Genomic DNA, 12,962 nt, shown 5'->3' on the forward strand with positions numbered 1-12,962 from the left:
ACGGGGCTGGCAGGGCTGGCAGGGGCTGGCAGGGGCTAGGAGGGGCTGGCAGGGGCTGGCAGCAGGCTCAGAGGGCTCGCAGGGCGCGGCGGAGGCGGCGGCTCCTCGCTCCCCCCGGGACGCGCGGGCCGCGGGGACGCGCCGCAAACTTTAGCGGCGGGGGGCGGCGGGGCCAGGCCCGCCCCGAGCGCCCCCTCCCCGCCCCCTGCGCTCCCTCCCCGCGCCGGCGGGGCGGGCCGGGGGCGCCGAGGGGCGGAGCGGCCCCGCCGGGCGGCGGCGGCGCCGAGCCGGGACGCGGCGCCGGGCTCCGCACCCCGCGGAGCGGCGCGGAGCGGCCCAGCCCGGCCCAGCCCCGGAGCCATGCCGCTGCCGTGCCGGGGCTGGACGCTGGCGCTGCTCACGCTGCTCGTCGGTTTCCTCATCTTCGCCGATATCTCGGAGATCGAGGAGGAGAGCGGGTAAATGCCCCGGCCCCGCGCGGAGGAAGGGGCGCGCAGCGGAGCGGGGCCGGGGCCGGGGAGGAGGCGGCGGCGGCGGAGGGGGCGGGCGCCCGGACAGTTTCTTTGTCTCCGGCTCTCCCGGGTTTTGCCGTGCCCAAGTGGGAAGGGAGCGCGCTGCGCTCCGGCGCAGCTCGGCGGCGCCGCTGGAGCCCCGGGCGGGACCGGCCCGCAGCCGGGCAGGACATGGCACGGGACACGGACCGGGATGGGGCACGGACCGGGATGGGGCACGGGGCCGGGGAGCAGCCACGCCGGGCCGGGCAGGGCTGCGGGAGCTGGTGCCTCTCCCGCTAGAGACGCGGCGGTACCGGTCCGAGCAGGGATGCTGGAGCAGGTACCGGTCCCTTTAGGGATGCTGAGATACCTGTCCGGATTGGGATGCCGGAGCTGGTACCGCCCCGTTACAGACGCTGAGGTACCGGTCCGGGTGGGGATGCTGGAGCAGGTACCACTCCCTTTACAGACACAGAGGTGCCGGTCCGGGCAGAGATGCTGGAGCAGGTACTGCTCCCATTAGAGATGTGGAGGTCGTTTTAGAGAGGCTGAGGTACCAGTCCAGGGATGCTCCAGGTCTGGATAAGGATGCTGGAGTGGGTACCAGCCTGATCAGGAATGTTGGAGCAGATCCTGGTTTGGAGAGAGGGATTTTGGCACAGGCAGTGCTCAGGTGCTGATGGATGGATGGAACAGGTCCGTGAGTGGGATGTTGGTGTGAGTGGTCTGCTGGACAGGGTTACTGGGGCAAGTTTTAGCCCAAGGGGCTTAGGTATCACTGCTGGTCCAGATGGGTGTGGTGGAGATGGGAGGGATGGATAACAGACCAATCTGCAGGTGGATAAGGGACCAGTCTGTGGGACAGGAGAGATGGAGCAGGGATCAGTTGGGCAGGGGTGATGGAGCAGAGAGCTTAACCCACTGGTGTGGGGTTTAAGAGCCTTAACCCACTGTGGGATGCGTTAGGGGCTTCGTGATCAGCCCTTACTGATCACTGTCGTGGTTGGTGTTTACCTGCAGGTACCATGTGTGGCAGGGATAAAGCAGCCCCTCAGTCTGAGGAGCAACACCCTTCCCACCCCATAAACCCCATCTCTGAGCTTGGAAATTTAGGGGATGAAAGGAACAAATGCAGAGAGGAGGGTTTGCTTTAACTTGAGGAACTTGCTACAGCAATGTGGAAAACCAAATAATTTTAGTAATGTGGTGTGTACTCAGGGCACCTAAATGACACAAAGGTTTTTCTGTTTGGGACCAGCTGGCTTTGTCCGCTGTGTTACACCAAAACAAACACTTTTATGAGATGATAAATTAAATGCAATGATGTTTGTTTATTGTTTCATTGTTATGTTATGCTGGGTGCCACAGGCAGTAAGTGCTTAAAGGTCAGTAGCCTTGTCCAGAAGCATCCAGCACCAGGCTGTGGGTTACCAGGGTAAATGAATTGTTGCTCTGCAATGAGCTGGCACTATCTATATAATAATAAAGGAAATTAAAATCTTCTGATGCATCCTCCCCATTGGACAGGCTGCTCTGATCCCCTTGCTTTCTTCCCATCTCCTTTTCCGGCTTCTGTTCTTTCTTCTCTCTCCTCCCCTATCTGCTGGATCTACCCACTAGAACTTGCTGTGCCCTTATTGAAAATCTATTCTGTTTTGTTCCTTACTTGTCCTGTTTTTCACCCTGGTTCATTAGGGATTCCCAGTATTGTGTCTTTTTTCTTCTCTCTTTTCTGTACATTGTATGGAAATTGGCTGTTTGCTGGCTGCTTATCTCCAAACCCTGGCATCTGAGTTTGTTGCTGTAGTTCCTCCAAGGAAGTACTGCCAAGCAGTGCGGTGGCAGGGACGGCAGCAGGGTCAGATGAGTTCTGTAGGAACAGCGAGCAGCTTGTTCCACACAGCATCAGAAATGGCAGTGCAGGAGGGAGCTGGCAGGGGAGAGGAGCACCCTGCACCCAGAGGGTGAAGGAGAGTGCTGTGTCCCCTGTGATACACCTGATCACCAAACCTTTCACAGATCAGTGCCCACATCAGCTGTGCTTCCCCTACAGGGATAAACAGAGCAAAGGTGCTGTATTAATTATTAGCATCCAGTCATGAAGTCGGGCAAACTGAACCTTTCTCTTGCTTTGTTCTCTCCCACCCACTTTTCTCCATTGTATCTCTGGAGTGTTTTGGGTTTGATGAGCTTTTGTATCCCAAACACAGCAAGGGACCAAACACTGCTCACCTTACACAGAAGCCTGGCACAATGAGCACTTCATGCTGCCATGGTGCCAGGAATGGTGAGCAGAGTGCTCTGACCTGGCTGAAATGTATTGCTGTGGTGACATGGAAAAGCAGAGTGCCTGGTCTGCAGCAGGTCAGGGGATGATAGAGGGGTTTCAACTGTGGGAGCCACATCACAGCATTTTTTGTTAACAGGTGCTGTAGGTAAAGGAGGTGTGTGACAGCAAAAGTGCACAGCAGTGTAGAGAAGAGATCCTTCCAAAGTTTTCCAGGAGCTCTCTTTGTGTCCAGGAGGGAACAGCTCGTCTCTGTGAGAGGTTTGAGAGATGCTGTACATTTGTGCAGCTTTCCCCCACATCAGGAGTATTTGGCTGCTGTATGGTGTGGCTCAGCATCCTCCTTCACACCCCCAGACCACCCTGGCTTTGGTCAGTGCAGCAGGGAAGGAAGGAGCTGCCCAGCTGTCCCCTGGCAGGCTCGTGGCACTGAGAGGGGCTGGGAAATGCAGGTGCCACTCTTTTCTTCTTTTTCCTTGGCATCGAAACACTCTCTAATTATTGTGAGGAGCGAACAGCTTGCCCACTTTTACACGTACCCTGCCCCCTGCCTGTGATTTGGATTGTCTTTGGAAAAACGTGCCTCGTACAGGTGGGAGTAGGGGGGAACAGATTTCTCTCACCTACAAACACATTTCAGAAAGAAAATGCAAAACGTTCATTAGGTAAAAAGTAAAAGAGAATATAATGCTGCTGGCAAAAGGACAAAAAACCCAAACCCGTGCTGTTTCTCTGGACAATAAGTTCCCCACATCGCAGGTGAAGGGAGGTAGGAGCTGAGGGCAGCTGGAGCTGCTCTGCCTGCCAGAGGCTTCTAAGAAAGATGTTTGTGCCTTAAGCAGTCCCATCTCACTCCTCTAGACACACCTGCCACAGCCAGGAGATGCTGAAACAAAGAGGTGTTGGGGCAAGGATGGAAATCCAGCAGCTCCTCTCTCCTGATGCTGTGTTGCTCTTGCTTAGCCCATTCCTCCCACCCTACAGCCATCCCTGTGTGCGGGTTTTCCCCCTGCTGCATCCTCATCACCGTCTGGATGTGTCACCTATGGGTGTGTGGCTTGGGTCGGTGGGATCTCAGTGGGATGCTGCTGGGATGATGCTGGGATGATGCTGGGATGCTGCTGGGATGCAGATGGGATGCTGGCGGGATGCTGCTGGGATGATGCTGGGATGATGCTGGGATGCAGATGGGATGATGCTGGGATGCTGGTGTGATTCTGGTGTGATGATGCTGGGATGCTGGTGGGATGCTGGCAGGATGCTGCTGGGATGCTGCTGGGATGATGCTGGGATGATGCTGGGATGATGCTGGGATGCTGCTGGGATGATGCTGGGATGATGCTGGGATGCTGGTGTGATTCTGGTGTGATTCTGGTGTGATGATGCTGGGATGCAGATGGGATGATGCTGGGATGCTGGTGTGATTCTGGTGGGATGATGCTGGGATACTGGTGGGATGCTGGTGGGCAGGGACACACTCGCCCTGTTCGCCGCGTGTGCTGCTCCGTGAAGCATTGCCGTGGCGAGTGGTCTTGGCACTTTGTTTCCGAGCAGCCAGCTAGTTCCGGGCTGCTGAACTTTTCCTGCAGCCCGGTGGCGCCTGTGTTTCCATGCTCCGCTCCCGCTCTTTGTTTGGCTGGCAGGAAACAAAAGACGCGCTCCCGCCTGCCTGGGGAGCGCTGATGCCATCGCAGCCATTCCTTCATCCGCGCCGGGATGGGACGGACCCGGCACAGCCAAACAAAGGACTGGCATCGAGTGGGGCGATTATTGCCGCTGATGAGGAGGAGAATTCTGCTCCGGTGTAAGGGGACTGTCTTTGTTACTCCGCGCCTGCTGTTGCGGTTCTGCAGGGTCCGGCTGTGTCCCGGTTGTCTGTAGAGGGAGCTGGTGACCCGCTGCCACCAGGTGACTCCTGGAATTAGCGTCTGAGCCATCTTAGGGAGCACTTGACACTTGGTAATGGGTTGGTCTTAATATGAGTCAACCTTTTCCCGGCCAGCCCAGACCATATGCCTTTCCATCCTGATTACAAGAGGAATTCTGTTCTCCAAGTGATGAATAGGAGTCTCTGTATTGCTGGCCTGCCTGCCTGGGAGCTTGTCAGTAAATTGCCACTTTTTCCTCATGTGCCCTTTTTCTCATGTGCCTGCCTTTCAAAGGCTGGGGAAGAGAGATTTTATGTCCTTTGTGGAGGCTGCTGTGCTTGCTATGAGCGGGCTGTAGTCGTAATGCTCCTTGTCAGGGTTGGTCCATGGGGTGTAAATGTCCTGCTTATATCTGCCAGGCTGTGATTTACTGCCCCCAGCCCAGAGTTAGTCTAAGACTTGCTCTCCACCAGAAAGTTGTGCTGGAGAAAGTGCTGCATTCTACCAAGAAGTGCTTTTGTGTGCTCTCACAGTGGGTGTGCACAAGCCAACAATTATCCAGGTTGGGCTGGAGGAGGAATAGCTCTCGGCAGGACAGGAGCCCACAATATTCCCCAGTCCTGGAAGTATTCAAGTAAATGGAGCCAGAGGAGACCTTTGTACTCCTTGGGTATGGCAGGGCTCTGATAAAAGCTCCGTAACACATCAGGCTGGAAAATAAAAGCAACGTTGGAGCACTGATTTGAGTAGGAAAATACTCAGGGTAGACTTTGATTGCAGCTCTTCTGACAATAACCTGAGCAGCTGATTTCAGGGTGGCTGCAGAGCTCCCTCTGCTCCCCATGAAGCACTGCCTCACCTCCTGCAGCCCTGCAGGGTGGGCTGCCACAAAACCAAACCCAAACCCCTGTGCTCCTGCCTGGAGCAGGCTGAGGGAGATGAATACCCACAGCTTGTTTCCTTAAGCTGAGCTCTGAGGGAGTGGTGGGAGCAGTGGTACCTGGGGGGAGGGCTGGGAGCAGCAGCATGGAGAGCACTCACAGACCCCCAAGCAAGGCAGTGGAACAAAAAAAAGAAAAGCCAGAGCTAAGGGATTTCCAGCAGGTCAGTTGAGAAGTTACTCCACAGTTCAGTACTGGTTGTCAGCAGCTTGCAACACCCCCAAGGAGGAAGTTTCTGACCTTGCTGGTGAGGAGGATGCAAATCAGCCAGCCCTTCTTGGATGCACTATTGCTGTAGCCAGGCCAGTTCATGTGAGCAATGAAGACAACAAAGCAGATCCCTGAAGGGTTTCAAGTTTCACCCAGATGGGCTTTTTGTGTCCCACCTCTAACCCTGCAAGTGCAGAATTCCAGTCGGGAAGGCAAAGGAAACCTTTCTGTCCCAGCAGAGAGCAAGGAGTTGGAGTGTTGGCTCATTTAGCGAAGGCTTGTTGAGCAGCTAAACGGTGAGTTAAGTGATTCAACATCCCCTGGGACCAGGGCCAGCAGTGACACAGCAGACCCTGCTGCTGTCACCACCCCTCCCAGCCTTCCCCAGGCATCACCAGCTCCCCCAGCCTTCCCCAGGCATCACCAGCTCCCCCAGCCTTCCCCAGGCATCACCACCCCTCCCATCCTTCCCCAGGCATCACCAGCCTTCCCCAGGCATCACCAGCCCACCCTTCCAGCCTTCCCCAGGCATCACCAGCTCCCCCAGCCTTCCCCAGGCATCACCACCCCTCCCAGCCTTCCCCAGGCATCACCAGCCCCTCCAGCCTTCCCCAGGCATCACCAGCTCCCCCATCCTTCCCCAGGCACAGATGGACTCAAGGGGTTGGTTTTCTCTCTCGTGGCAGATGGGCTTTTGATCTTCCAGGAAAAGCATTTAACGGGAGCACCTTTATCTTTCCTTGGGCTTTCAGGCTGTCCTGATGATAAGAGAAGAGGAAATGGCCTCATCTAGCACCAGGGGACGTTTAGATTGGATAGTAGGAAAAAGTTCTTCACTGAGAGGTCTGACAAGCATTGGCACAGGCTGTCCAGGGAAGTGGTGGAGTCATGATCCCTGGAGGCATTTAAAAGATGTGTAGATGTGGCTCTCAGGAACATAGTTTCATACTGGACTTGGCAGTCTTGGGTTGATTGTTGGACTAAGTGATCTTAAAGGATATTTTTAATCTGTATGATTCTGTGATTCTGTTTTGCTTTTTCATCCTTGACAATAGCACTACTTAAATACATCAGGCACAGTTGCTGTGAAAACCAGTTGCTCCAAACCAAAATTAGACTTCTTCCAATTCCCTCCCACATTTGTTTTCCCTGGGCCTGGGTCATCCTCAGTAGCAAGAAATAAGCCCAAAGTACAACTTTTGACAATAATTATTTTGCCGTTTCTCTGGCTTCCATCCCCAGTTGCCTCAGGAAACAAGGAAGTTCCCTGGCAAAGTAAATTCTCTGAAGGTGCAGGGTTTGAGGTGTCCTTCAACAAACACCACTGCAGAGCAATCCCTTGCAATGCAATATAAAAAGAAAGAAAAAAGAAAAAGTGAAAGGAATAAAGGAGAGTATCTTTACAGCTCCTTTTTCTTCATGTTTCCACTGTAAATCCTGTCTTGGCTGGCAGCAGCCTTGATGGTGGTGGTGGCCTTGGGAGATGCATCTTCATCAGCAGCAGCAGAATTGGCTCTGATTGGGAAGGGAAAGAACTGATCTCAGGAAACGGGCACAGCTCTGCTGAAACCTGCTGAGCAGAGGCAGTGGTGTGGGGTGAGATCTCTCTCCAAACTTATGTCTGAATGCTTCTTGCTATTGCAAATCAGGTCCTTGTTATTGCATGCAGAAATCCCCTGGGAATATCCCAAACAAACACAAAGCCCACCCCAGGCTCACCTTCACACTGAGCACTCTGTCCCTGCCCGTGCAGTGCTCTCCATAGAGAGCTGCTTTACAGCACATTTTGTCACAGTTTTGGAGTGCTCTCTCAAGGCATCCTCAGCCAAACAGCATCCCAGGTATCACCCATGTGTCTGACAGCTCTGAATACATGGATGGTTCTTACAGCCAGGCTTTGCCAGCACCTTCAGGAGTCACTCACCTCCCAGCCAGCAGCTACAGCAGGGCCATGTTTCCCCTGCAAGGGCTAGGCATGGTTGTGAGGCATGTCCAGCACCTTTTCAGTCACCCAGAGGCACACTCAGCTGGCAGCCAGCAGCTGCTCAGTGGGTAATTAAACTTCTACACCATGGAAATCCAGGCAGTGGTAAGCTTTGTGAGCAGGGGAAGAGAGAGGAGGTTGAGCTCTGAAGCCACCATGGTCTTTTCAGTGTTGTGATCTGGGATCCACATCCCTGTGAAGGTCCTGGGTTGGCTCCTTTGCTGGTTGTGGGGTGCAGCTCTCCCAAGCACTCCCAGCCCTCTGTGTGTAGGCACCAGGTGTTGTTTTGAGGCTGCTCATGCAGCAGAACTGCCCCAGGAGGGTGTCTCTGCCCAGGACAGGTCCTCAGCTTCAACATCAACAGTGGAAGAAGAAACCACACGAGACCTTCAGTATTCCAGTGTGCTGCACAGAGCACTGGGAAGAGAGATGAGAGGGGTGTGGGAGGATGAGCCCAAGGGCCCACAGCCCCATATGACAATGTTTCATGTTGTACCATTTCCCAAGGCATGTGACACCCAAGATGCTGCAGGAGCCACTGGGATTTTTGGCTTCTGGGACGTGGATGCTCAGGGTGACAGGTTCTGCTGCAAGCCTGATGCTCTGCTGTTTGTGCTCCCTGAGAGCTCTGCTCTGCTAGCAGAAAAAAATGATCTCAGGACAAATGTATAGTGTAGACGTGTTTTGTAAGCAGTGAGGCTTTTGTCTCACTACTTTCTAGATCTTCCCTGGACTTTTGGGGTTTTTACCTTCTCTCTTCCAGAAGGGAAAGAAGAGAAAGAAAATAAATTATACAAAACACACAAACACACACACTGCCCAATCCAAGCTCTTCACTGGATCGTTTTTGCCTGCTTCTATGTCTGTGTCTTCACTGGCTATTTCATTAACACAGCCAGAGAAAAAGAGCTGATGCCAGGAATAATGTTTTAAAGATGAAGGAGGGAATAAGGTCCTACCAGTAGGCAGGACAAGGAGGGGGGAAGTGTCTGATGTTTGAGCCCTGTGGGTATTTTGTCTTTAGAGCAGTGATAGAACAAGAACATCTTGAGGTGATTGAGTCAGGCCCTGCTGACATGATGGCAAATGCATGAGGATGTGAGAGCTGACACTCCACGGGTGTGACAGACACTTTTCTGGCTCAGGAAAAGCTCACACTGGGTTGGCCCAAACTCAAGGCAGGGACAGGGGTTTGGTCACCCCAGTGCAGGGTGGTCCCCAGCAGTGTCCTGGTGACAGGCTGCCACAGGCATCTCTGCCACTGCCTCGTGTCCATTTGTTGTCAGAGCTGCACCATTCCTGCTGATTTGTCACTGGCTTTGTCTCAGAAGTGTTTCAGACTAATTGGCATGTTCCTCATTAAGCAATAGATGCCTGTGTTGCAAACTCTTATTCCATGGTGTCCTCAGCAGACCCTTGCAGTGATCACACACTGTGACTGCAGCCAGACAGAGGTGTCAGGGTCAAACCCTGCTCACATTTACTCAGGAGCTGAGGTGGAGCCACTGTCACCACCTGAGATGCTGAGCACCCCCCACTGTCCCACCCTCCTGTGGTCCCTGGGAAGGAGCCTGCAGGATGGGTGATGTTGTGGAGGTGGGATTGGGGTGTGGAAAGAGGTGACCAAATGAACAAGGCTGCTTTGTGTGGGACTGACAGAGCTGCACTTGCCATGACAAGTGCCATGAGCAGCAGTGAGGCCACTGGCTGGTGCCCCACTGGTGCTTGCTGGAGGATGCTGCACTGCCAGCCTGGCTGCTCCTCGTGTACCAGACCTGCACTGGGACCCCAGCTGGGCCAGCTGATGTTTCTGAAAGCCATAATATGGACACACTTTCCCAAATGCAATTGTATGACTTGCTAGAATTAAGCTTGGCACACTAAAAGTAGCACCTGATATTTAGGAAGTTTTTGACACTTGAGCTGCCAAGCTCTGACAATATAATCAAGTGAGATTTTTTAAACACACTGAAGCACAATTTTGAGCATCTCACCAAGATATATTGCAGGATCTTCTGTCCTAGCAAACTGCTTCAGAAATGTCTTCCCAGTTAATCCCCTGCTTTGCCTGGGGAGTGTGGGTACCACAGCTACCACCAGCAATCACCAGATCTCTTCATCACAGTCTCCTCCACATCCCAGGGTGAGAGAGCCTCCAAAACAACTGGTGAAATGTCACAGGAATGGCCTGCAAGGGTCTGATGTCCCAGCTTCCCCCAGTGTGTTATGAGATGGGATGCAGGAAGGTGAGATGGTGCTGCAGCCTGGAAGAGCAGCATTCCTGGAGGGGGGACAGTGCCAGGAGAGTGCACAGTGGAGTGTTTGAGTGCAGGATCTCAAGGTTCAGAAATGCATCTCTGATCCCAATCACATCTCATCTTTGGCTTTTGTTTCTGATTTGCACATTTATTTACATGTGGGGCTATCCAGCTCTTCCTCTTCGAATTTGTCTCTCCTGGGACAGCAGAGCATTTGATGGATATGGGTGGATTTTGACCTGAACTCCACAGTATCCGCTGGAGTGTCTAGTCAGAAGCCCACAAAGAGACTTATCAATGAATATGTCCTTTTTCCATATTTTCAGCCATACTCTGATGTGCTGATGGAAAACCAGGACACAATCTCCAAGGAATCCAGGTTGGATTCTGTGCTCAGTTTCTTCTCACTTTTGCCTCCTGGGATGCCTTTTGCTTGTCCCCCCTGCAGGGCTGGACAGGTTGGCATTTGGAAGCCAATTATTTCTCTTTCATAGACAACTTGGAAATGTAACATTTTTCCCCAAAAGCCCTGAAGTGCTTGCTGTCCTGCTGCTCTCAACACAAACCCTGAATTTCAGGGAAGGGGAAGGAAAGGTTGAAGCCTGTGTCCTAATCCACATTTCACAGCGCTGTGAGCTTCAGCAGGAGCAAATCTTTAAAGTTTGGGAGGAGGAGGGCCATCTATATCCTTCATTTCCAGTGGCTGGGCAGTGTATCCTTTTCCCCAGAACTGTTAATTACAGGGTCTCTGGCCACAACACAGGAACCTGCAGAGGGGCTGTGAGCATCCCACTCCACATCCCCTCCACTCTTGGCTGCCTCAGGGAAAGCCCCTGGGGTGGGAGGATGGTGATTGTGGGTGGGTGGTCTCTAGCCAAGCCTGGCATCGTGCTCTTCAGATAGAAAATAGCAGTTCTGGTGTAGAGGAAAACATCAGAGCAGTCCTTAAAAAGCAAAGCAAATATAGGTGGTGATTTATTATTTTTTAAAAATAGATACAGAATGCCTCAATGGGCACAGTCTGCAAGCATCTCAGGAGATTGTTGCTTCTGCTTTTTGCACATCAATTCCCATGGTCATCTGAGCCCTCTCACCCAGCAATAGCCATACCCACTTTCAGCAAGTAAAGAGCAGCATTTTCAAGAGGACAGGTCTGCTGGAAGCTCACAGTTCCTGCTTCTGGCTTGTGGAACTCATTTTTTGGTGTTAAGGGCCAAGTCACTTCATTCCCAGTGTCCCAGCTGTAAAACAAGGATCATAAAATGCACCTAATATAAAAGCAGGTTGTGAAAACCTAATTAGTAGATGTTAGTCTTTTGAACCCTCAGGTAAAAATTGTGGCACTCTGAACTCTCTTCCTGGGGAATTCAGGTGGATGAATTCAGTTTAATAATCCCCCAAAGGACTATAACTTTTGTGTGGAGGAGGGAGAAGAGGAGGACTTGGGTTTCCCAAGGTCAGGAAGAGGTTTTGTTCCACCAGGAATGAGCTTCACAAATGTGGTTGAATGCAGGAGGGTTGGGAAGAGATGATCTTTAAGGTCCTTTTCAACCCAAATCATTCTGTGAGCTGTGGAATGGGTGGTTGGGTGTGGCAGGAGTTTCCAGTTCCTGTTTATCATGCCTGCTTCCCATGTGTCTCACCTGCCACCACTGCTGGGGGAAGCAGGGCTTGGGGTGGGCACTGTGAAACACCCATGGAAAACACATTTTCTAGTTTGTGAGCCTGGGAACGTGGACATGTGAAGTGTGCAGAGATCTGCTCACCCAAGGAGGCTCTGTGACCTACTTGTTCAGTCAAAGCAGCTTTGATTTCACGTGTCAAAGTGGCTCGAAGCGAGACCGAACTCACCTAGCAACAATTAAGAGAAGCATTTAAGAAGCAGGAAATGATGAAAAGAGAAGCAAAACCCCTAAACAGGCCCATTCACAGGCAGTGAATAGAAGAGTCTTTGCATACCTGATTTGTCACAAATTATTCATCCAAGAAAATTTGGACCTGAACCATAAGACAATTTTTCTTTTACATTGTCTGATATACAGATCAGTGTCACTTTACATCTGAGCACAGAACGTTTTGACCTATATAATATCTTAGTGGCAATGCAGCTTGAAAATCTCAGTGAAAATGAAAAAAGATGGCATAAGTCAGTAAGATGGCATTAGCACATATAGGTGCAACTTATCACTGGAAAACATCCCAACAGAAGCCCAAAGAAAAATGTTTTGTAAATAATAGGATTAGGAAGCAGGTTGTTACTTTGTGGAGCTGGCTATACAATGAAACTGATAACAACCAGATTAATAAGGCAATTCAGTCCAAACACAGTGTAGCACTAGAAAGCTTTTCAAAATCAATGCTATCTGTGCTATTTTAATCGAGGTTGGTCTTTGCCTTTTGAAGCAAAGAGATTTGAAACTCCAGGTCAGGAAGGTTTAATAAAATGGACTGGAGTTTTTGTTTGCTTGTTTGTTTGGGCTTTTTTTAACATCTGATCCTTAATTAGTACCCTCCATTTCTAAATGTTTTCCTCTTCCCAGGTGGGGGAAGTGAAGGTGTACAGGGGTACTGGCTTGTCTGTTGGTGATGAGCTATTGTAGGGAAAACTTCCTGGAGTTGTAGTGTGACACACCAAACACCAAAAGACTGACAGTTTTGAGCATTTTAAGATCCACTAAACCAGCTCAGACCTTCAGCCAAGTATCATATCCCAGCTTTGGGCTGTCTCCCTGTCTTGGAGAGAGAAACCAAGCCTGGCACAGGGAGCAGTGTCTTTGCCAGCATCTCAGGTGTCCAGGAGAGCATGGTGTCTGCTGCTGGCCAGCAGAGCAGTGACCCAGTGCCATGGGAAGATGGTTAGCACAGCCTTGCTCTCCTCCACCAGAAAGCTGCCCCCTCCCTGTTCATTTATGGCAGCAGA

The 12,962-nt window shown here is 51.9% G+C and overlaps 1 protein-coding gene across 1 annotated transcript in view; it reads left to right on the forward strand.

The window, feature by feature from the left end:
* Positions 1–284: 284 nt before the first annotated feature.
* ST8SIA2 (ST8 alpha-N-acetyl-neuraminide alpha-2,8-sialyltransferase 2) overlaps positions 285–12,962 on the forward strand; it is a 31,636-nt gene continuing 18,958 nt past the window's right edge. Inside the window, exon 1 of the mRNA XM_033070770.1 lies at positions 285–458. Within this exon, the coding sequence (XP_032926661.1) occupies positions 361–458 (98 nt within the window). The 5' untranslated portion in view covers positions 285–360. The remainder of the gene's footprint in view (positions 459–12,962) is intronic.

The sequence above is a fragment of the Catharus ustulatus genome, chromosome 12 (genome assembly GCF_009819885.2).
Source record: "Catharus ustulatus isolate bCatUst1 chromosome 12, bCatUst1.pri.v2, whole genome shotgun sequence".
Lineage (NCBI taxonomy): Eukaryota > Metazoa > Chordata > Aves > Passeriformes > Turdidae > Catharus > Catharus ustulatus.